This window comes from Perognathus longimembris, chromosome 1, assembly GCF_023159225.1.
Source record: "Perognathus longimembris pacificus isolate PPM17 chromosome 1, ASM2315922v1, whole genome shotgun sequence".
NCBI classification, from domain to species: Eukaryota; Metazoa; Chordata; class Mammalia; order Rodentia; family Heteromyidae; genus Perognathus; species Perognathus longimembris.
This window is the reverse complement of record NC_063161.1, coordinates 129,958,484-129,981,654: the sequence shown is the minus strand read 5'-3', so window position 1 is coordinate 129,981,654 and position 23,171 is coordinate 129,958,484. Positions and strand designations below refer to the sequence as shown.

Below are 23,171 nucleotides of genomic sequence, written 5' to 3'. Positions count from 1 at the left end.
AGCAAGGGTGAGTTCTGCCAGTTTCCCCCTTTCCTGCCTCGTCCTTCTCTGCCACATCTTCTCATGGTGCACAGCCAGACAAGGCACACACTGGGGGATTTCCACAGTGTATCACTTCCAAGGTCAAGCCTGCTCCACAGGCCACAGGGGCAGGGCCTTGGGCAGGCAGCCTGACCCACGGGAATCCAGACACTGGGAAGGGAAACCTTTTTGTGGTAAACAGTGCTGGCAGCTGGGGTGTGTCAGGGAAAGTGGGGAGGGGGCCAAAGTGAGAGGCTGGAACAGAATTCCACTCGGAGTCAGTGGGCCATGGAAACAATCAGCCATGCAGATGCACATGGGAAAAGGTGTAGAGTCAACTATGCCACACAGTAGCACACAAATCTGTACAGGAAACACAGCCACATAGATTGGTGAACACCCTGCTTCAAACATACTGGAGCAACACAGGCACACACATTCATGCAGACACAAAGGCAGGTTTGCACATACAACTCAACTAGATCATTGCACAGACCCATAGACACAAAGGCAGTCCGAATCTATCCTTCAAATCCCTTTCCTCCTCCAATAAGCCTGTAACCCCCTTCTCCCCAGGCCTGCCTCTTCCTCCTCCAAGTCCTGGCTGTAATTTCTGTTCTATTGATTAACCTTTGCTACAACAGTCTTGTCTCAACAGCTTGGCTATGTGCTTTTTAAACAATCATCAAAAAATCATTAAAAGTCCTGAAATAAGGCTTGGGACATGGGCTCAAAGGGTAGAACACTTGCCTAGTAAGCACAATGCTGGCTGGGAATACGGCCTAGTGGCAACAGTGCTTGCCTTGTATACACGAAGCCCTAGGTTCGATTCCTCAGCACCACATATATAGAAAATGGCCAGAAGGGGCGCTTTGGCTCAAGTAGTAGAGTGCTAGCCTTGAGCAAAAGGAAGCCAGGGACAGACAGTGCTCAGGCCCTGAATTCAAGGGCCAGAACTGGCCAGAAAAAAAAAAAAGACTCATACTTCTAATCTAGCTACTCAGGAGACAGAGATCAGGAGGATCACAGTTCAAGAGGCCTGGGAAAAAGTTAGTGAGTCACCATCTCAACACAAAAGCTGGGCATGCACTTGTTGTCATCATGGAAGATGTAAGTAGGATTGAGGTCCAGCCGGGCCCAGACAAAATACATGATTTCCTACCTTCAAAATAAAGCAAAAAAGGGATCAGAACAAAACTCAAGTGGGAAACCCGAGGTTCTAAGTTTGAAAACCTGTAACTGCAGCCTACAACCATCATCTCATCTCAGAGACTAAACTGGTTCCTTGCCGTTAGTACTTGGATAAGAAACCCCAGCACTACCTAAAACAAGAAAATCAGAAATGGATTCCACTGTCCTTTTTAGCAGTCCTCTTCATCTACACACCTTTAACCCCAAGAACTCCCAACTTACTGCGGGTTCCATGTCTGAACAGTCCTAACTCCTAGACTGACACAGCACAAATGAGTGAAGAACAAAGGGGACAGACAAACCTAATCCAGGTTAACCCAGAAGAGACCATCAAGATGCCAGTGGGATATCTGTAAGAACATTTGCTCCCCTCAAGGTAAAGGGCTCCCCCAAAAGGGCCAACAACCTCTCCCCTAACAGATCAACACCCACATGATGCATTCACTTAAGTTCATCTCCAGATTAACTCAAAGTTCAAAGCTTACCTAGAACACAATTTATTGGCCACTCTTAATCACAATCCTACGGGCAATCAGTGCTCTACTCCATCCCTAACAAAATCATAACCTGGGTTATACCAGCTCTCATCCACAGGCACCACAAACCTACTTTCTAGCCCCTTAAACACATTGGGATTCCAGCCCTATGCTTATCATTGCTCAAGTTCAGTCTGTATCAATATCAGCCTTGTTGTAAACGTAAGCCTAACTCTAACCATAACCAATGGGCAGCTGGCTACCCATTGGTACTGTATGCTTCTACACCGGGCACACGAGTTTCACCTATGCATGAGGGTTGGGTTGTTTGCACCCTCCATGGCTCCTTGAGGAACAGCTGCACTGTCCGTAGGGTATCTTCTTCCTAGAAGGCTCAATTCTCTGCTGGGAACCCAGGAGCCCCAAAGTGCCCAGGCCCTTTGACTATTGTTGGATATACAGGCCTAAGCAGCATGGGCCACCCCAAATTCAGTTCCAGGACTAGCCCAGCCCCTGAGCTGAATTTCCCGACATACCCCTCCTGGTTCTTGTCTGCCAAGCTGGGCTGCATCTGGCACCCTGGAACCCCAGCAGGCAGGAGCGGACAAGTCTGGGACTGAAGGGATGTGGGGATTTCCAGATTCTTCTAACCCCCACACCTAGAATGTCTCCCCAGCACTGGCCCAGGTGCCTGTCTTGAGCAGGTGAGCCTGCTGATATGGAGGCAAAGGGAGGCATCAGCAAGCTCAGTTCCCCCTTTTCCAGGGTCTCAGCTTGAGTATGTTAGTTCTGTACTTAATCATCAAAGTAGCTAACACCAACCTTGTGTATATGCCTTCCCTGCACCCCTGGGGCTCAGCGTGTTGTGCCTCTGCCCCTTGACTCCTCAAATGCTATCAAGCAGTGTCCATGTTCCCTTTGGACCCAAAACTTTCAAACAGGATTGTATCTGAGTTTCAAGCTCCAGACTCTTGCTCCCAGGTTTGGGGTTCGAGTGGGACTATGGTCTGGAATGAGCCCAGGGCAGCCTCTGAGGGCAGAGGAATGGCTGAGTGAGCAGGCAGGGTCCTGGAAGGCCCTGCTTGCATCATGTCATGGCTTCTTCTGGACTCTGTGTCTATGCCTGGGCTCCCTCCCTTCCCAGCTACCTCAGTGCCTCCTTCTCACAGCCCAGGCTCACCCATCAGCTAGGGAGAGGCAGGCATTTGCTCTTCCCTTTGCTCTCAAACCAAAGTCTCCTGCCTTCATTTTTTTTTTTTTTGACCAGCCAGATTTCTACCTCCAGATAAAATCCTATGGTTTTCCTCCTTTGCCCCAAGCCTCATCATTTAGCTTCTCAGTCCCTGATGCAAGCAGGAAGTGCCAACATCTCCAGGATTGAACATCTACCTGAGGCTGTTTTATCTCTACAGACCTAGTTCCAAGGTAGAGTATGGGACCTATGCTAGGAAGAGCTTCATGAGTCTAGGAAAGGTAGACAACTAGGATCTAGGAAACTAGAATCTAGGAAAGGTAAGACCTGAGAGGGCCATGGACACCATCTGACACAAACAAGAGCCCCGCTATTTTCCAGTGGCATCAATTAAGAGCAAGGGAACAAGATTTGTTGGATACTGATATTCTTAGAAGAGGAAACGGAAGAATCCTCTTCTTTTTTTTTTGTATTTTGTTTTTTGTTTTTGTGAATTGTGGGGGCTTGAACTCAGGGCTGGGGAATGGTTCTTCAGCAATTTTTGTTTTTGCCCAAGACTAGCATGCTACCACTTTGAGCCACAACTCCAATTCTGGTTTCCTGGTGGTTAATTGGAGACAAGAGTCTAACGGACTTCCCTGCCCAGGCTGGCTTTGAACCATGATCCTCAGATCTCAGCCTCCTGGGTCACTAGAATTACAGGCATGAGCCACCAGCACCTAGCCAGAATTCCCTTCTTACTTTCTATCATCCCCCTTTTTCTACACACTGTGTCAGGAACATCACCCCAGTTTACCTTTCCCCAAACCGCCTTTATTCCCTCCCACCAACCCATGCCCATCTGGAGTGTGAGATAAGAAACAGAACTGGCCCAGTTGGCTCTCTCAGCCTCACCCATCAGATACTTAGAACTACCTAGACAACTTGGTAAAAATGCAGATCTTTTATCTCTATACTGAGATTCTAGCTAAAATGTTCCAAAGTAGTGAATAATTCTACATTTTGTTCTTATACTTTTGTGCTTGGTACTGAAATTTGAACTCAAGGCCTTATACTTGCTCTACCACTTGGGCCACATCCCCATTCTTCATTCTCTAGCTTATTCTTTAGTGTCTCACACTTTTTCCTGGGGTCCAGTTTCAGACCACAATCCTGGAACCAATTCCTCCCACATCATTGGGATTACATTGTTGCACCATGATACCCTAATTTTGTTTTTGTAACAGATTCTGAAGCACAGCCAGGTTTGTTTGTTTGTTTGTTGTGTGTGTGTGTGTTTTTTTTTTTTTTTTTTTTTTTTTTTTTTTTTTTTTGGCCAGTCCTGGGCCTTGGACTCAGGGCCTGAGCACCATCCCTGGCTTTTCCAGCTCAAGGCCAGCACTTTGCCACCTGAGCCACAGCGCCCCTTCTGGCCATTTTCTGTATATGTGGTGCTGGGGAATCGAACCTAGGGCTTCATGTATGGGAGGCAAGCTCTCTTGCCACTAGGCCATATCCCCAGCCCCATTTTTTTTGTTTTTTTTTTTCCTTTTCTTTTCTTTTTGGCCAGACCTGGGCCTTGAACTCAAGGCCTAAGCACTGTCTCCAGCTTCTTTTTTTTGGCTCAAGGCTAGCACTCTGCCACTTGAGCAATAGCGCCACTTCTGGCCATTTTCTATATATGTGGTGCTGAGGAATCGAACCCAGGGCTTCACGTATATGAGGCGAGCGCTCTTGCCACTAGGCCATATTCCTACCCACAGCCAGGTTTGGAAACAACCTCATACAATGTGACTTTATTATTATCCATGTGCTCCCTCCTGGACTATGCTAACCTGTCTTTTAGAAGATTTAAGAAATAAGGCTACTAACTACATGCTTAGTCACTTCCACAGATGCAGGCAGAGAGATAAGAGAACTAGAATTCTTTACATTTCTGGTACCAGGATTTACCTTCAGACTAGGTTAAAGAGCCAAGAAATTTTATCTTCTTGGTTTTGCCCAGCCATGTTGCAGGAATGCCAGCCTCTTGCCAGCAGAAGCACTCATGCCCTTCTTAAGGTCTCAGTCTGTTAGAAACCCTTAGACAGACTCAATTTTCTCTCCTCTAGCCCATTCCAATTCCAGCCTTTTTCCTCTGTGAAGCTAGGAATAAACCACCTCTTCATTTCCATTTCTACAGTGCCCCCATTTCCATCATCCCTCCAAAGCAATATCCCTATCATGGGCCCAATATTTCTGTCACTACTGTATCCGGGGCCATGCCCATCCTGACTGCATCTGTCCCAGTCCTCACGAGCCAGGCATATAGTGGTACATACCTGTAATCGCAGGGAGGAGGATCTTGAGTTTGAAGCCAGCCTGGGCTACACAGTGAGACCCTGTCTGAAGGAGGACATGGAGGAAGAGGAGAAGGGAGAAAAGAGAGGAGGACAAGGAGGAATAAGATGTTTGCAGATAAACAAAACTACTGAGAGTTCACTACCAGTAGACTTGCCTAAAAGAAATGCTAAACAGAGGGCAGAGGATATAGCTCAGTGATAAAATACAAAGCTCTTCCCAGCACCATGAAAGAAAGAGAAAGGAGGAAGGAGGAAGACGAGAGGAAAGAGGAAGAAAGGAGGAAGGGAGGGAGGAAGGGACAGAGGTTCACTTTAGATATAGATAAAGAACTTGGAAGTAAAAGAATGGAAAAACATATTTCATTTAAATACTGACCAAAAGAGATTTGAAGTGGTTATATTGTTGTTAGAAATAAAATAGACTTTTAGTCAAAAACAAGTTACCAGGAAAAAATAAAGGATAGGAAGAGAGGGAGAGAAGAAGGAAGAGAGAGAGGAAGAGAGGACAGGTTTTGTTTGTTTGTTTGTTTTGACAGAACTGGAATTTGAAACTCAAGGCTTTGTGTTTCATTGCCTGGCACTCTACTACTTAATTCATGGCTCCAGCCATGCTTTTTGCTAATTATTTGGGTGTTTCAGACTTTTCTGCTCAGACTGGCTTTGAAAATTAGTCCTTCCAATCTCAGCCTCTTGAGTAGCTAGGATTACAGGCCACAGAATCCAGGTAGTATTATTATGTATTAACAAAATATTTGGTACAACAAAAAGTTATAATATATGGAAATTAAAACATACTTTTTAAACAACCAAAAAAATCAAAGATGAAATCACAAAGGAAATTAGAGGCTAAGTTAAGACAAATGAAAACAGAAACACAATATACCAAGACTTCTCTAACATAGTGAAAGCAGTTTTAACAGAGAATTTATGGTTATAAATGCCTATATTAAAAAGTAGAATCTAATTAATAACTATACACTTTAAAGAACAAGAAGGAGAGCAAACTAAATCTAAAGATAATAGGAAGAAATAAATATGACAAGAAATGTACTCACTACTTTATTATGTAACTATACCCTCTCTGCACATCATCTTATCAATAAAATTTTAAAAAAAAGAAATAAACAGTTTAAAGCACAGATAAAATAAAGAACAGAAAAAATAACCAAAATCAGAAGTTCATTATTTTATTTATTTATTTATTTTTGTTTTTGTTTTTGTTGCCAGTCCTGGGGCTTGAACTCAGGGCCTGAGCAGTGTCTCTGGCTTCTTTTTGCTCAAGGCTAGCACTCTGCCACTTGAGCCACAGCGCCACTTCTGGATTTTTCTCTATATATGTGGTGCTGAGGAATTGAACCCAGGGCTTCATGTGTTCGAGACGAGCACTTTACCTCTAGGCCATATTCCAGCCCCAGAAGTTCATTATTTTAAAATGCAAAAAAAAAAAAATATATATATATATATATCAAAACGTAAAGCTAGATTGCAAAAAATACTCAAATTATTAAAATAAAAAAGGAAAGCTGGGCACTGGTGTCTCATACCTATAATCCTGAGCTACTCAGGAGGCTGAGATCTGAGAATCATAGCTCAAAGCCAGCCCAGGCAGGAAAGTTCAGGAGACTCTTACTTCTGATTAAAAACACCAAAAAAACTGGAAATGGAGTTGTAGCTCAAGTGGTACAGTGCTAGGCTTGGGCAAAAAAGCTCAGAGACAGTGCCCAGGCCCTGAGTTCAAGCCCCAGGACTAGAAAAACAGAAAAGAATAAAAGAAAGTGAGGACATTATTATCAACTTGGTACAAATAAGATTTGTATCAATTTGCTATAAATGATATAAAAAGGATTATTACATAATGCTATGAACAACTATAATGTAGCAAATTGGATAGCCTAGATGAAATGGACAGACTCCAAAAATACACAAACTACCAAAACTGATTAAAGAAGAAACAGAAAATCTGAATAGATTTGTAACAAGTAAGGAGATTGAACCAATAATAAAAACAAAAATCCAGACAATGTAAAGCTCAGTACCAATGGCTTCACTGGTAAATGCTAACAAATATTTACAGAAGAAATAACATCCATCTTTTCTCAAACTTTTCCCAAAAAGTGAAGAAATGGGCTGGGAATGTGGCTTAGTGGTAGAGTGCTTGCCTAGCATGCATGAGGCCCTGGGTTTGATTCCTCAGGACCACAGAAAAAGCCCAAAGTAGCACCATGGCTCAAGTGGTAGAATGCTAGCCTGGAGCAAAAGAAGCTCAAGGACAGTGCCTAGGCCCTGAGTTCAAGACCTAAGACTGGCAAAAAAAAAAAAAAAGTGAAGAGGAGCTGATATCATTTACCTCATTCTATGGAAGTAGTATTACTTGACACCAAATCTAAGTAAAGACATCACAAGAAAAAAAAGATAGCAATATCTCTGTTAACTACCAAAAATCCTCAACAAAATATTAAAATAGTTAGAGTTTAATTTAATGACCAAGTGAGATTTAGTCTCAAAATGCAACAGTGGTTCAACCTAGAAAAGCCAATTCATTTACTATACCATATTAGTAGAATGAGAGGAAAAAAAAATCATATAAACTCAATGCAGACAGAGCCTTTGTCAAAACCTCAATAGCTTTTCATAATGAAAAAAAAATCAGTAAACTAGTAATAGAAGAGAACTTCCTCAACATAATAAAGTACATATATGAAGAGACCAACAGTAACATCATATTCAGTGAGAAAAAACTGAAAGATTTCCCTCTTAAGATCAAGAACAAGACAAGGTAGGGCTGGGGATATGGCCTAGTGGCAAGAGTGCTTGCCTCGTATACTTGAAGCCCTGGGTTCGATTCCCCAGCACCACATATACAGAAAACAGCCAGAAGTGGCGCTGTGACTCAAGTGGCAGAGTATGCTAGCCTTGAGCAAAAAGAAGCCAGGGACAGTGCTCAGGCCCTGAGTCCAAGGCCCAGGACTGGAAAAAAAAAAAAAAGAACAAGACAAGGAGATCCACTTTTATTTGAAATAGTTCTAGAAGTTCCATCTAAAACAATTAGGCAAGAAAAATAAATAAAAGACAAATTGGAAACAATACAAACCAACACAGAAAAATCAGTTGGAAAAGTTGCTGTAGTAATGAACAATACTAAAAGGAAATGAAGAAAACAATTTAATTTATGATATTATCAACAAGAATTTAACCAAAGAGGTTAAGATCTGCACTCTAAAAACTACAGAAATTTCTTGAGGAAATGAAAAATCAAAATCAATGGAATAATAGCCAGGTACCGGTGGCTCATGCCTGTAATCTTTTTTTTTTTTGGCCAGTCCTGGGCCTTGGACTCAGGGCCTGAGCACTGTCCCTGGCTTCTTCCCGCTCAAGGCTAGCACTCTGCCACTTGAGCCACGGCGCCGCTTCTGGCCGTTTTCTGTATATGTGGTGCTGGGGAATCGAACCTAGGGCCTCGTGTATCCGAGGCAGGCACTCTTGCCACTAGGCTATATCCCCAGCCCATCATGCCTGTAATCTTAATCTACCCAGAAGGCTGAGATCTAAGGTTCATAGCTCAAAGCCCAGGCAGACAAATCCAAGAAACTCTTATCTTCAGTTAACCAGCAAAAAGGCCAAAAGTGGGGATGTGACTCAAGTAGTAAAGCACCATCCTTGAGGGAAAAAAAAAAGCCTAAGGAAAGCATAAAGCCTTGAGTTGAAGCCCCAGTACTGGCACACTCACAATAGCTCTGTGTGTGTGTGTGTGTGTGTGTGTGTGTGTGTGTGTAGAAACAGCAAAATCCCTCCTATATGTCACATAGATTTTCAAAAACAGCCAAACCAATCTTTAAAAAGAATTAAGTTGTGCTGGGAATGTGGCTTAGGTGGTAGAGTGCTTGCCTAGCATGCAGGAAGCCTTGGGTTCTATTCCTCAGTAGCACATAAACAGAAAAGGCCGGAAGTAGCATTGTGGCTCAAGTGGTAGAGTACTAGCCTTGAGCAAAAGAAGCTCAGAGACAGTGCCCAGGCCCTGGGTTTAAGCCCCAGGACTGGCAAAAAAGAAAAAGAATTAAGTTGGAGAATTCACATTTCTTAGCTTCAAAACTTAACTGCAAAGCCATAGCAATCAAAACAGTGTAGCAAGCTGAGACCTGTGGGCTACACCTGCAATCCTAGCTCCTCTGGAGTCTGAGATCTGAGAATTGTGGTTCAGAGCTAGCTCAGGCAATAGAACCCAATTATTCAGCAAAAAGCCAGAAGTGGAGCTGGGACTCAAGAGCCAGAGCATTAACCTTCAGTGTAAAAGTTTAGGGACATCACCCACACCCTGAGTTCAAATCCCAGTACTGGTACCAAAATAAAAATGAAAAACACCTAACAGAACGAACTGTTTACAAATCGTATATCCAATATCCACTAAGGATCTATTCTCAAGACTACAGACCTTTTACAACTCAATAGCTGATTGCTGGAAGGAGAAGGAACACAGTGAGGGAGTGTGGTAAGAAAGTGCAGGGTTTCAGGAAATGTCTAGGCTTGCAGCAAGACAGTGACTATAAAGCATATTCAACAGCTATTGAGCAGATAGACTCAGGCAGCTGAGGGACTGGGTTTTTTTTTTTGTTTTTAATTTTTTATTGTTATTATAAAGGTGATGTACAGAGGCGTTACAGGGACATAAGTCAGGTAAAAAGTACATTTCTTTTTGGACCATGTCTCCTAGTTTTTCCCTCCCATCCCCACTCACAAGTTGTATGGTTCATAGTGTCTGGTGAGTACCACTGCTGCATTTGTTCAGTTTGTCCCTCCATTTCTGTGCCCTCATCTCCCTTACCTTCCTGAAGAGAGGCGAACGAATAAATGAGATAAAAAGAAAAAAGAAAAAAGCAGCAACAATGATAAAACCTCTCATTTCCATTTGCTGGAGCTCACATGGATAAGTATTATTGTATCAGATGCACATAGACATTTTGCCTTTGTGTTCCTCTCCTAAGAGTGTCATGGTGGGTCTCCCTGTGTGTGGATACCTGGAGTCCTGTAGAATTCACTGTGCTGAGGGACTGTTTTTACAGCTTAATAGCTGTGGTAGTGAGACTGGCACAGGCTAGGGTCCAGCACTCAGGAAGGAAGGGGGGGGGGTGTTGCACATGGAAGTGAAAGCATCTAACTGCATAAATAGGCAGCCGGGCAGTCCCAGCCCACATACAGACCCCCACCTTGTGGCTGTCCATCTCGTCCAGGGCTCCGGCCTCGTCCTATCTTCAGTCACAGCCATGGCTCCAATGCTGGCTCTGAACCTCCTTCTCCTGGTCCTGACTTTCTGCATCCCCTCGACCCAAGGTACCAAAGAAAAAGGGAGGCTTAGCAGGGGGAGTGGGGGGGGGGGGGAGAAGGAAGGGGTTGGAGAGATCTGGGTAAGAGGTTATAAGCAGCATCTGGCTCCCTGTGAACCCCACTCTGCAGGCAGCGATGGAGGGGGTCAGGACTGCTGCCTCAATTACAGCCAGATGAAGATTCCCTACAGTGTTGTGCGTGGCTACCGGAAGCAAGAACCCAGCTTGGGCTGCCCCATCCCCGCTATCCTGTGAGTGGATTAAAGGCTGGTGGCGGCGCAGGGGAGGGCAGGCAAAAACCACAGACAGGCAAAACCAAGAAGGCTTATTAACCACCTCCAACTCCCAGGTTCTCACCGCGAAAGCGCTCTCAGGCAGAGCTGTGTGCAGACCCTAAGGAGGACTGGGTGCAAAAGCTGATGAAACGCCTGGATAAGCCACAAGCCCAGAGGAAACAAGCCCAGCCCTGTAGGAAAAACAGGGCCTCCAAATCTGGAAAGAAAGGCAAAGTTCCCAGAGCTTGCAAGAGGTAAGGAAGCTGAAAGGAGAGGGAAGGGGAGTCCCGGGGAGCAATGTGAACCCTCCTTGCCACGACCCATAACCACACACCTCTTATCCTTCCAGGACTGAAGAGACACAGACCCCCAAAGGCCCATAGTCCCATGACCAGCCTGGAGCCCAGAACTTGGACCCCTAGGCTGAGGGGCTAAAGGGGGCTAAAAAGAACTGAGGAGCTCCAGAGCAACTACATCCCATTGGCCTTATTACACCCCTTTTCTCCTGCTTGAACCAGCCCACCTGCGTTCCCACTGCCACCTAGCATGCTGAGCCACCAAGTCCAGAGAGGAAGGAGATGTTGCCCAGAGAATAAGGGAGGAGACAGCAGGCCCCTGGGGAGGTCCCACAGGATCCAGAGAGACTCCCCACTGCACCCCACCTTTCCCTTGAAAATGTTCCTTTCAACCTAACTGAATAAAGACCGGTTCCAACCTTAATCCAAACTACCCATTCTTGTGTATTGGTGTCCTTAGGGAACTGATGTCACTAAAGGGAGAGATCACACACTCTGGACCCCTACAAGTGCTCAGTATGGTGAACTCAGTTACTACCTACCCCAGTAGTTTCCTTGCCCCAAATCCATGGGTAGTTGTAGGGAGCTCTGAGGAACCTCTGTCAGCCCCAGAGCTCATGTGCCCCCCCACACACACAGAGAGAGAGAGAGAGAGAGAGAGAGAGAGAGAGAGAGAGAGAGATTTGCAGGCCTATTGGCACTTCAATGAGCCCTCCTCTAATTCTGTGTGCGCGCGCGTGCGCGTGCGTGCGTGTGTGTGTGTGTGTGTGTGTGTGTGTGTGTGTGTGTGTGTGTGTGCTGGTCCTGCGGTTCAAACTCTGGTTCTGGGTGCTGTCCCTGAGTAGATTTTTTGCTCAAGGCTAGCACTCTACTACTTGAGCCACAGCCCCATTTCCAGCTATTTCTGTGATTAATTGGAGATAGGAGTCTCACCAATTTCCCTGCCCAGCCTGGCTTTGAACAGTGATCCTCAGATCTCAGCCTCCTGAGTAGCTAGGCTTCTAGATGTGAGGCACCTGGCCCTAATACTATTCTACTCCAGGAATGCTCTAAGAACTTTTCCCAGATCTTTCAGGGACTTTGCCTCCACTTTCCTTGGGGCCTATTGGATGAGAACCCATAACTACTGCTAGTAGGATTCCCCAAGAGCCAAGCTGTGGCCTGCACCAATTGGTAACACAGGCAGCACAAATTCTAGTGAAATCTACCCTCAGCGCAGTTCCAGCCCCAGAAGCTTCTCAGAGCCTCGTGGATGCTATTCAATGAAGCTCACCCTGCTGTCCTGTCTGCCTAATGGAATGTTCGCAATCTCCTATTCCCGTGCGGGGCTCCTCAGTTCCATTTCCTTCCAGTTAGAAAAGCTTCTTCCTCTTCATTTTTTCCTCCTTTTTTTGCCTAGCTGGGACCCAAGGCCCTCAAACCCCTTTGAGTTTGGAGGCACCCCATTCAGATATAAGTTGTTGGGGCTGGGGATATGGCCTAGTGGCAAGAGCGCTTGCCTCCTATACTTGAAGCCCTGGGTTCGATTCCCCAGCACCACATATACAGAAAATGGCCAAAAGTGGCGCTGTGACTCAAGTGGCAGAGTGCTAGCCTTGAGCAAAGAGAAGCCAGGGACAGTGCTCAGGCCCTGAGTTTAAGTCCCAGGACTGGCAAAAAAAAAAAAAAAAAAAAAAAAAAGATATAAGTTGTTCTGTGATTCAAGAAGACTCCAGTGGGTCTCCTCTACCTCTTCCTCCTCAGAGCCCTCCTACTCCCCAGACAGAGAGAGTGACCATTGATGGGATGGGGCAATGTGGAAAAGAGGGGTAGATCCTGGGGAAAGATCCCTGGAGACAGGGCCCTAGGAGGCTAGAGGTGGCTGTTTCACCTCCTTATCTTCCCATGAAGCCAGGGTTTGCTCCAGTATTTAGCATTTATTGGAAAATTGTTAAAGTATTTTCCCCTTGAGGTTAATAAAGATGGGGCTTTTCTCTACCCAAAGCTGTGCATCAGATGTGATCCTAGCCTATGAGGTACAAGAAATACTGCATTTAAAAATGCCCTTTAAGTGAATGTCATTCTTACTCAGCCCCTGCACTGCAGTGCTGGCAAAAACTCACAGGCATCGGGCACTCTGCCAAAAGCTATCTAATGGTCCCCAAAATGCTAAGTCCCAGGACATACTTTCTACCTGCCCTGCATCACACACACACACACACACACACACACACACACACACACACATACACACACCCTGCAACCTCATCCCAAAAGTGGTGGATACTGTGAACCCTATAGTCCCAGCAGGTAGTGCATCTTCAGGTATGTGCCAAATTTGAAATACAGGAATTCAGATATGAATGTCTCTGGACTTGGAGCTAGCTTCTTCCCCATCCTGGCCTCCAACCAAAGCCATCCACTCAGAGGCCTGTCACCTGTTCCCTCGCAGTCAGGGCTCAGCCCCGCTGCCCATGCTGTCTGGACCTACACTAGTTCCCTCTGCCATCTGGAAGGGCCATGGGGATTGGGGTAGATCCAATCCCCCCCCCCCCCAGAGTATAACCTCCTCCTAGATTTACTTCAGACTTTTATGAAGGGCAGAAGGGCCTTTGACATCAGAACAACTCTACTTCAAACCTAGCCAAAACCCTTGCCTGCACTGAATTGAGAGTTAAAACATAGAATGAACAAAACTTCATCACTCCCTAAATAATCTCCGCTCTTGCATGCCTGCTATCTGCTTCAAGCCCTGTTGGGAGTAGGCTTGCAGCACATTATTTCCTCAGAGGCTTGAGTGGCTACTCTCATGTTTTTATGTCAGTGTTGCCCTGTTTTTCTTCTATTCATTAAATATATAATTTTTAAATATACCTTTGGGTGTTTTATATAAAAAATATTTAAATGCTTTGCTTATGCCTATTTCTGCCATCTTCCTTCCTTCCTTCCTACTTTCCTTTCTTCTTTCCTTCTGTCCTTCCTTCCCTTCCCTTCCTTCCCTTCCTATCTTTCTTTTTGGTTGATTGTTCTGAGATAGAGTCTAACTACATAGCCCAAGCTGGCTTCAAATTTGCAATCTTTTTGCCTGCCTCCATAACAAATTTCAACCCAGTATCAAGAGAATAACTTCACACCACTGGTTCTGACTCTCCTCTCTAAGAGGCACGCACTGGCTGTGACAAACGCATTGCCACCAGGGGGCAGCAGTATCGTGCTGGTTCTCTGTCCCCTGAAGGCAAACAGCTCATCTGTGGGTGGGATTTTCTCATTTCCTTTATCTTTCTGGGTCCTTTTATGTCTATGTCTATGTATATATGGGGTTTTTTTTATTGTTTTTAAGTCAAAAGCGTCTCATGCTAGGTCACAGGTCTAGCGTTTCTCTGTGTCCATTTGTGAGCAGGACAAAGTCCTTTTCCGCTGGTGGAGTTCAAACCCTTCATCACTCAGGATCCAGCAGAAAGAACAGTTCAGCTCCGGATCGATCTCGGGGACTCAAGAAAGCTGTGCTTAGAGTTGGCGATGTAATTAAGTGGCTGAGCAATCAGTCTCGGAGTCAGCCGGGTGCAGGTTATTTATCCTGAGACAGAAGTGCCGGAGGTGATGTGAACTTCCTTCCTCCTTTACACCAGGCAGCAATTACTTCACGCCAGTCATTCCTGGTGCCTTGGATTGGGGTGAACTGGGGATGTCGGGTGGGGACCATCTATCCGCAGGTGGACATGGGCCTTCGCCTCCCTGCCCGCTCTATGTGGGGCTGAATGCCCACTGTGGGATTTGGTGGGCAGGTGTCCGAAGCCCACAGTGGCCCAGGTCCATCGAGGAGCGTACACCACCATGACCAGTCTCCTTGCTGCACACCTGTACAGCGTGGGCGGGCGGGGTGGGGGGGGGGGGCAGAAACCGGGGCCCCAGCGCCAGACGCAGTAGGGAACTGCCATGGATAAATCCAGTTTCAGGGCCTCGCTCCAGGGCCTCCCTTCCCGGGCTCGCGCGCCCCCTGCCGGCCCAGGCAGACATCACAGCTCCACCCACCTTCATCCAATCAACAAACACTAAGCATCCATCCAGTCTGGGTCCTTTCCCTACAATCATGTATTCCCCCAAACCCTCCTGTTCACTTGGTTGTCTTCCCAGGTCCTAAAAGTCCCTTCCTGGCCCCAGTGGCTAAGGCACTCCCCTCCCAAGTTGTCCATTCTCTGGAGCAGGGATATATGTTCAAACTGGAGTAACCCCTGCGAGGGCCATGGGCTATGCGGAGCTGAGCTGCGCTCAGTGGCTCCAAGCTGGTGCAAGACCTTCCCAGGGTTCACACTGAACCGGGAACCCCATGAGAGCAACTGGGCTGTGTAGAGGATGAGGTAAGTTAACGCAGTAGAGCTGAGGCTTATGTGAATGCCATCAAAAACCAGTCCAAATTCACCTCCCTACGCTCCAGGCTCCCTTTCCACCCCTACATCTATGTTCTTGCCCTTTTATTTATGATGTGGGCACCTTCATATCACCCCTTCTGCTTCCTCTGCACCTCCCCATCTGTAGATGCTGGCAAGCCTCTCGGGACTTGGAATTTGAACCTCTTCCATCCACATTCACTCAGTGATCTCAATGTCCTAGGGCCTTAAATACCACCCATATGCTTCCAAATTTCTATCTTCAGCTAGAATCTTCCCCCTGACTCCAGCTCATGCCAACTATCTACTTCACGTTGCCATTTATATTTCCAACATGCAGCTTCAACTTAAGTCAAGCTAGGCTCCTGCTGGGCACCAGTGGCTCTCCCCTGAAATCCTAGCTACACAGGAGGTTGAGATCTGAGGATCACGGTTCAAAGCCAGCCCGGGCAGGAAAGCCCATAGTCTATGAGATTCTTATCACTAATTAACTACTAGAAAACCGGAAATGGCCCTGTAGCTTAAGTGGTAGTATGCTAGCCTTGAGCTGAAGAGCTCAGGGACAGTGCCCAGGCCCAGAGTTCAAGCCACAAGACAGACAAAAAACAGAACTAGGCTCCGGCTCTCCCCACAAACCAACTCCTCTGATAAATATAATTCCAAACATGGAGTTGTTCAAGCCAAAAATCTTGCAGTATATCTGCTCACTCCTTTTTTATTTTTGCCTATCCTAGGGCTTGAACTCAGGCCCTTGGTGCTGCCCCTGAGCCACTTTGTGCTCAAGGATACTGTTCTACTTCTTGAGCCACAGCGCCATTTCTGGCTTTTTCTGGGTAGTTTACTAGAGATAAGAGTCTCACAGACTTTCTCCCCGGGCTGGCTTTGAACTGTGATCCTCAGATCTCAGGCTTTTGAATAGCTAGAATTACAGGTGTGCGCCACCAGTGCCTTTCTTATTTGCCCCTTTTCTTCCTCCTGTGTCCTATGCTGAACCCTTAAATGAAGCTCTACCTTGTTTTCAGGGGTGATCACCTCTTACTAACTCTGAGTATTATCATCTTCGCCCAGCATTGTGACAGTCTCCAGCTACACTTTCCTGCCTCATTTTTTTTTTGCACCACTTTGGTGTAGTCTACATTCAACAGCTAGAGGAAGCCATTTAAATATAGATCATGACACACCTCTGTCATTAACTGACAATCTCCTACCACTCCCCTTTTTGGCCTCTTGGTTATCCCTCAAATATACCTTTGCATCAAGAGCTTTTCACCTGCTATTTTCTCTACTTAGCACATCTTCCCCCATCTCTGGATGGCTCTTTTCCTGACCTTCAGATCAGCTCTGTGCTTACACACCATCAGGAAAGGCTTCTCTGATGCCTTATTTAAAGTAGCATCCACCCTGCACCCACTATCCTTTACCTCATTTTTCTTCATAGAACCTATTGCCATCTGACATACTATAGATTTTTCTTGTTTGCTTATTGACTGTCTCTGTTAGAATACAAATGCTACAATAGCAGAAACATGTATCTACTGTTGTTTAATAGCGCCAAAAGCAGTGCCCATATAGAGGAGGCCCTTGGTAACATATTTATAGAGTGAATGTGGTACAAATGCCTGCATATTACTGTTTCATTATTCTGCTCTTTCCTGATGACTCTCAGGATCTTTCCCAACAGGCACTTCAGGCAGATGGTGCTGAAATTGAATTGAGGTCTCTGTGCCAGCTTTGCTACACTACACTACACTACACTATTGTGCTACTTAGGATATTGGCAGGAAACAAATGCATATTCAAAAAAGGCTTAATGGAAAATAATTTAGTGAAGGGACTACTTACAAAAAGGGTGGCAGGACTGCTACAGGCAGCCATTTCCCATGAATGAACATAGCTCTAAACCTCAGGCCATTAAGTGCACTGCCTGAAATCCTGAGGATTTTCCTTTACCACCATCTTTCAGGGGCGTGCCTGGATGGGACTACAAGCAGCTATTTCTTACTGACTAAAGAATACCTTAAAGATCCATTTTAAAATCAAGACCATCAAATTAAACACCAGGAAGTGAGTACTTAAAAGGGGTTGGGCCAAGGGGAGAGCAGTATCGGAATCGGAGCAGAATCGGAGAAGAAGGGGAGAATGCAGTTAGGAATTTAATGTATAGCCTTCAAAATTAAGAAGAGTGAGGGAAGGGGTGGGTAAGGGAGGGATGGGTGAGAATTTTTAAAGGGGTTAAAATATATTGTATATTGTATTATATTGATTAAAATGGGGTGACATTGATTAAAATATATTGTATTCATAAACTGCTTTGTTAAATGGCAACTCATTTGTACAACTACTTAAAGATAATAATAAATAAAATTAAAAGTTAATTAAGTAAAAGAAAACAAATAAAAATGACTACGTCCTTCCTCTCTCTCTCTCTCTTTTTTTTTTTGGCCAGTCCTGGGGCTTGGACTCAGGGCCTGAGCACTGTTCCAGGCTTCTTGCTCAAGGCTAGCACTCTGCCACTTGAGCCACAGCGCCACTTCTGGCCATTTTCTGTATATGTGGTGCTGGGGAATTGAACCCAGGGCCTCATGTATCCGAGACAAGCACTCTTGCCACTAGGCCATATCCCCAGCCCCCCTTCCTCTCTCTTATATGCCCCATCCTTAATAAAAAGACTATGCATTTTTCTTCCCTCTGTTAATGCATAGAAAACTTCCCATGGGGCCATAAAATGAACAGAGGAGAAGCAGAAAATAATACAAGAAGGAGTCTCAGCTATATTTCCATACTTTTACTCATAATGTCCACTTAATAATGAGTCTGTGCACATCCTTATATTGCACAGTCATTGGGCAAACCAGAGACTAAGTTTTAGACCAGGGCCCAATGGCAAATCAAAAGCTGCTTTTTAAAGAGAAAAATAATCATTTGCACTAGGTGCTGGGGGCTCACCCCTGTAATCCCTATTCTGGATTTGGGAGACTGAGATCTGAGGATCTAGATTCAAAGCCAGCCCAGACAGAAAAGTCTGTAAGACTCTTATCCCCAATTAACCACTAAAAAACTGGAAGTGGCACAGCGCCTCCAAATAGAGCACTAGCCTTGAGCCCAAAAGCTCAGGGGCAGCACCCAGGCCCTGAGTTCAAGCCCCATAACCAATAAAAAAAAATCATCATCATCATCAAAGAGAAACATGGCTTTACTCCAGTACTCTAAGAGCCTTTGCCCTAATTCTGCTAGGGTTCCCTGTGGCAACCTTATCTGCCACAGACAACCTGAAGTTGAACCTGAGGTTGAATCTGTGGATCATTAGGCCAAAGGAGTAGGGAAACTTCCCCTGGAGCCTCGGCCTTCAAGGTTCTTCTTTGCTCTAGATCTCATTCAGAATTGTGGGATTCACCCCAGACCTACCATACTTCCACAACACTACCCCTGACAGATAAATTACAGATGATACATGCATCCAAGATTTGGGTAGTATTATATTAGCTTGATCACTGAAGAATAGTGCTAATATTCTGTTGAGTTGGTTACTAAAAGCATGCATTCAACAGTGACTAGAACCTCATTGACACATTCTAAGCCTTAGCTGCTAATTTAGTATTATTTAGTCCTTTGGGCTGCCTAGCCCCATGGGTCTCTCTATATATAATAAAACTCTTGAAACACTGCTTCCTCCTTTTCCTCTCCAGGCTTAGGTGTGGTAATGACTTCCCACCATTGCTAGACCCAGTGTCTCTTCATGATGGTTCCTTTGTTTTTGTTTGTTTGTTTTGCCAGTCCTGGGGCTTGAACTCAGGGCCTGAGCACCGTCCCTGGCTTCTTTTTGCTCAAGGCTAGCACTCTGCCACTTGAGCCACAGTGCCACTTCTGGCTTTTTTCTATATATGTGGTGCTGAGGAATTGAACCCAGGGCTTCATGTATATGAGGCAAGCACTTTACCACTAGGCCATATTCCCAGCCCTCATGATGGTTCCTTAATTCTAGCCTCACATATTGTCTGTCAGACAGATAGATATCTTTCTGTCTATCTGTCTGTCTATCTATCTAGCTACCTAGCTAGCTATCTGACAGCATTAGGGTTTAAAGCCAAGTTCTCCCTTTCTAGACTGCATGCTACCACTTAAGCCACACCTCCAGCCCTGCTTTTTGATTATTTTGGAGTCTTGTAAACTTTCCGCCCTGACTGGCCTCAATTGATAATCCTTTATCACTTAGCCTCCTGAATAGTTAAGATTATAAGCATGAGACACTGCTGATGGACTTAAATTGCCCATTTATTAAAATCTTTTTTTGAATAGTCCTGAGGTTTTATCTGTCTGATAGGCAAAGAGTCTACCACTTGAGCTATGCCTCCCAATTCTTTGTGTGTATATGTGTGTGTGTGTGTGTGTGTAATACTAACACATAGAAGAGTATAAGAAATATTATTATAGTTAATAGATGGAATAAAAAATAAGTCAGAAATGAAGGAAACACTCTCCTCCCCACTCCAAAAGAGGGTCCCAAGTTTGGGTAGGGAAGATGGAATATATCCCATATATTAATTCCTCCTTTGAGGTCATCGCTTCTGGTCTTTCTCATAAGGATGCAATATTCTTATGAGAATCTCTATTCCCTCCTCCATCTGTCAATTCCTTGAAATCTAGAGACTGGTATGAACATGAGCTAGCCATTCCCTCTTTTTTAGAAATCCCCTCTTAGTTCCCAGGATTGAGAGAAAGCAAAGATGGAAGGAGGCTATTCCAGGCCAGGATCTCTCCAGATGTTTCTCTGACCTAGGCAGTGGATTTAGGAAAATGATGGCTAAGGGAAGGAGCCGTGCCTGTAAGAGTCAGGAAGCTGCATGCAGCGGCCCGAGGTAGAGACCTGGGCCTTCGCCTAAGGAAGCTTCCCTTTCAGCTGTCCCAAAAGTTGGACTGGTCCCCAGAGCATGACATGGAGGACCCATCTAGGCTCTCCAGGTTTGTCTGAAGGCAACATGAAGCGTTTTCCTCCACAAGTCACACCAGAAAGGACAGAGGCACCAGGGAAGATACAGGATGAACCTAGCAAAGCAGATTCAACTCTTTACCCTGCTTCCCTTACTTCTGCCTCCCTTACTTCCCTTACTTACTAGCCTCAGGGCTAGTGATGCAATTGCCACCAGTGGCATGAGAGTGCTGAGGCTGACAGGGCCCAGCCCCATTCCTGGCCAGATAGCAAGCGGACTGCTTAAGTTCTCAGAGCTGAAGCCAAGGAAAGCAAAGAGGGCAAAGCCACCATGGAGGGAAGAGGGAGGGCAGGGTTGAGTTCTGCCAGAAAGAGAGGGGTCAAGGGGAAGCCCCAGAATGGGAAACGGAGGGGAATTTTTGAATAGTAAAAGTAAAAGCTCTGGACCATAAATAGGAAGCAGACCACAGCCTCACCCTGCCTCATCCTCACCCTCCTAGATCCCCTCATACCCCACTAGGACGCCGTGTGCTTCCCATCCCACCACAGCTACCCAAGCTGCGGCCGCTCATCAACTCCTCACACTCACACACTTGCTGTCTGCCTGCCTCAGTTCACCCTCCATGGCACCTGGTGTAGCCCCGCTACTGGTCCTCAGCCTGCTGGTTCTTTGGAGCTCCCCAGGTAAGACTGAGGGAAGGGCTGGAGTGGGGTGGCAGTGAATGGGAGTGATGTCTATTTCTCAGACATCTTGACACTGGTGGTGAGTGACATACATAGTATGTACATCTCTCCGTGGGCTTGGGGCTCCCTGTGCCCTGCGTATCTGTGTGGGTATACCTGCACCCCTGAATTCCAACATGGCTCAGCTGTTGGCATAACCAGGACTCTATTTCTGGCCCCGTCTCTGCAGGCTGTTGCTACCTCAGTTTCCTGAGCAGAATGAGAAAACAAGATATATAGGAAAGGAGACTATTAGCCAGGCTATTAGTCAAATACTTAGACATTCTTTTCCTTCTCTCCTTTTGTTATTGTTTGATTTGACTGTTGTTGTTTGAGATCGAGGCTACGTTGTCTAGGCTGGCCTTGAACTCTTGATGATTCTCCTACCTCAGTCACTCCAGTAGCTTCGTCTATAGCAGTCACCAGTCTAGCTATGTAGTAATTCAGAAGGTCCTTATTACTAGTCTACCTACAGCAGTGTGATTCTTCACCAGTTTGAAGTATTACAGCATATTAATCAACCAATACAGCAAAACTGATACATTGATGCATACTGAGCATCAGGCCTGGTATTCACACACACATGGGTATTCTCATACACAGGGGGGTTCTCAACCCACTTGATCTGTAGCTTCTCTGTCTCATGGTCCCTATGTTCTACCTTCCCCCTATCTCAGCCCCAGTTCTGGGTGGTGCCAACGATGCAGAAGACTGCTGCCTATCTGTGACCCAGCGCCCCATCCCTGGGAACATCGTGAGAGCCTTTCGCTATCTTCTCATCAAAGATGGCTGCAGAGTGCCTGCTGTTGTGTACGTGATAGGAAAAGTATATAGCCCAGCCCCCACATCAACCCTTCCAGAAGCCCCCTCTCCACCTTATCCCTCTCCCCCTGCCCAAGTCCACGGGAAAAAGAAGTTCCTAAAACAGGTTCCTAGTCTCTGCCCCTCATATTAGAGCCTTCCAAGAAGCTGAATTCCAGGGGTCAATTCTTTCTGACCTCTGACTCCAGGTTCACCACACTGAGGGGTCACCAGCTCTGCGCACCCCCAGACCAGCCCTGGGTGGAACGCATCATCCGGAGACTGAAGAGATCCTTCGCCAAGGCAAGCCAAGGCCCTCCCCAGGCCTGTTTCCTCCCTCCAAGCTCAGGTCCAAACTTCCAGCTCCTGACCCTGCCTCTCCTTGCCTCCTCAGAGCAAGCACCACAGCAGTTAGTTCCACACAGCTCCTGAGGGAGCCCTGTGTCTCACTGGAAGGATGTGAACCGTCCTGGCCTGGGGAACTAAGGCCAGAAGAGAAGATCAAGCCTCCCACTGCTTCACAGCAGACCTGACCCAGCCCGAGTAGGCTTGGAATATCAACATGAGTAAGAATGAGAGGGTGAATGTGGCAACTGCTCAGCCTCTCCATGTCCAGATTGCAATGCTTCCAATAAACCACCTGGCACTCACAGATCTGTCTGTCTGTCATCTATTTGATCTCTACCTTGGAGGACAGGGGTAGAAAGGAAGCAGAAGGAACAACAGGATTTATTTCCTATTCTGAGACCTGAGAAACCACCTATCAGCCCCCTCCCCCTATTTAGGGCTTTTCTCATGTCTGCTGATTCCTGTCACTCTACATTCAGACACATCATTTTGGGTCAGTTCCCTGAGCCATCCAAGTCTGCTGTCCAGACAAGTGTTCAAGCCTCCAGGTGCCTCTCAGATCAAGTATCAGTTGGAATGAGGAGGGAGGGGAGGGCAAAGGGCCTAGCTCTACTTGCCTAAAGGAAAGTACTCAAATACCATGCCTTTTCCTCCAACATACTCTTCTTCTTCCTCTGCCCCATTGGCTTCCCATTTAGGTCTAGATGTCTCTTCCTCCAAGAAACCAGCCTAAGCTAGTTTAGGTAGCTTCACGGTCTCCCAAGCTCCCACAGCTCCCTGAACCTACCTCCTTACGGCATCCATTACACTGACCTATATTTACTAGTTTGTCCTGGAAAGGAATCATGTCTAATTTAATGTCCAACATGCCACCTGGTACAAGGGCATCACACGATACATATTTGTTTAAAGAAT

General features: G+C 45.9%; 2 protein-coding genes across 3 annotated transcripts; both read left to right on the top strand.

Moving 5' to 3' along the window:
• Nucleotides 1–10,391: 10,391 nt before the first annotated feature.
• Nucleotides 10,392–11,520, top strand: Ccl21 (C-C motif chemokine ligand 21). The gene is made up of 4 exons (XM_048352293.1): nucleotides 10,392–10,526; nucleotides 10,650–10,770; nucleotides 10,869–11,048; nucleotides 11,144–11,520. The coding sequence occupies exons 1-4, from the start codon at nucleotides 10,460–10,462 to the stop codon at nucleotides 11,175–11,177; spliced, it is 402 nt and encodes a 133-aa protein (XP_048208250.1). The 5' UTR covers nucleotides 10,392–10,459; the 3' UTR covers nucleotides 11,178–11,520.
• A 9,195-nt stretch (nucleotides 11,521–20,715) lies between these two features.
• Ccl19 (C-C motif chemokine ligand 19) lies at nucleotides 20,716–22,558 on the top strand. Of its 2 annotated transcripts, none has more exons than XM_048352279.1 (4): nucleotides 20,716–21,068; nucleotides 21,791–21,917; nucleotides 22,118–22,211; nucleotides 22,303–22,558. In XM_048352279.1, exons 1-4 carry the CDS (start codon nucleotides 21,008–21,010, stop codon nucleotides 22,321–22,323), a joined length of 303 nt encoding a protein of 100 aa, XP_048208236.1. In that variant the 5' UTR covers nucleotides 20,716–21,007; the 3' UTR covers nucleotides 22,324–22,558. The 2 variants fall into 2 exon arrangements, with proteins under 2 accessions (XP_048208236.1, XP_048208226.1); XM_048352269.1 differs by having other exon boundaries at nucleotides 21,785–21,917.
• Nucleotides 22,559–23,171: the final 613 nt, after the last annotated feature.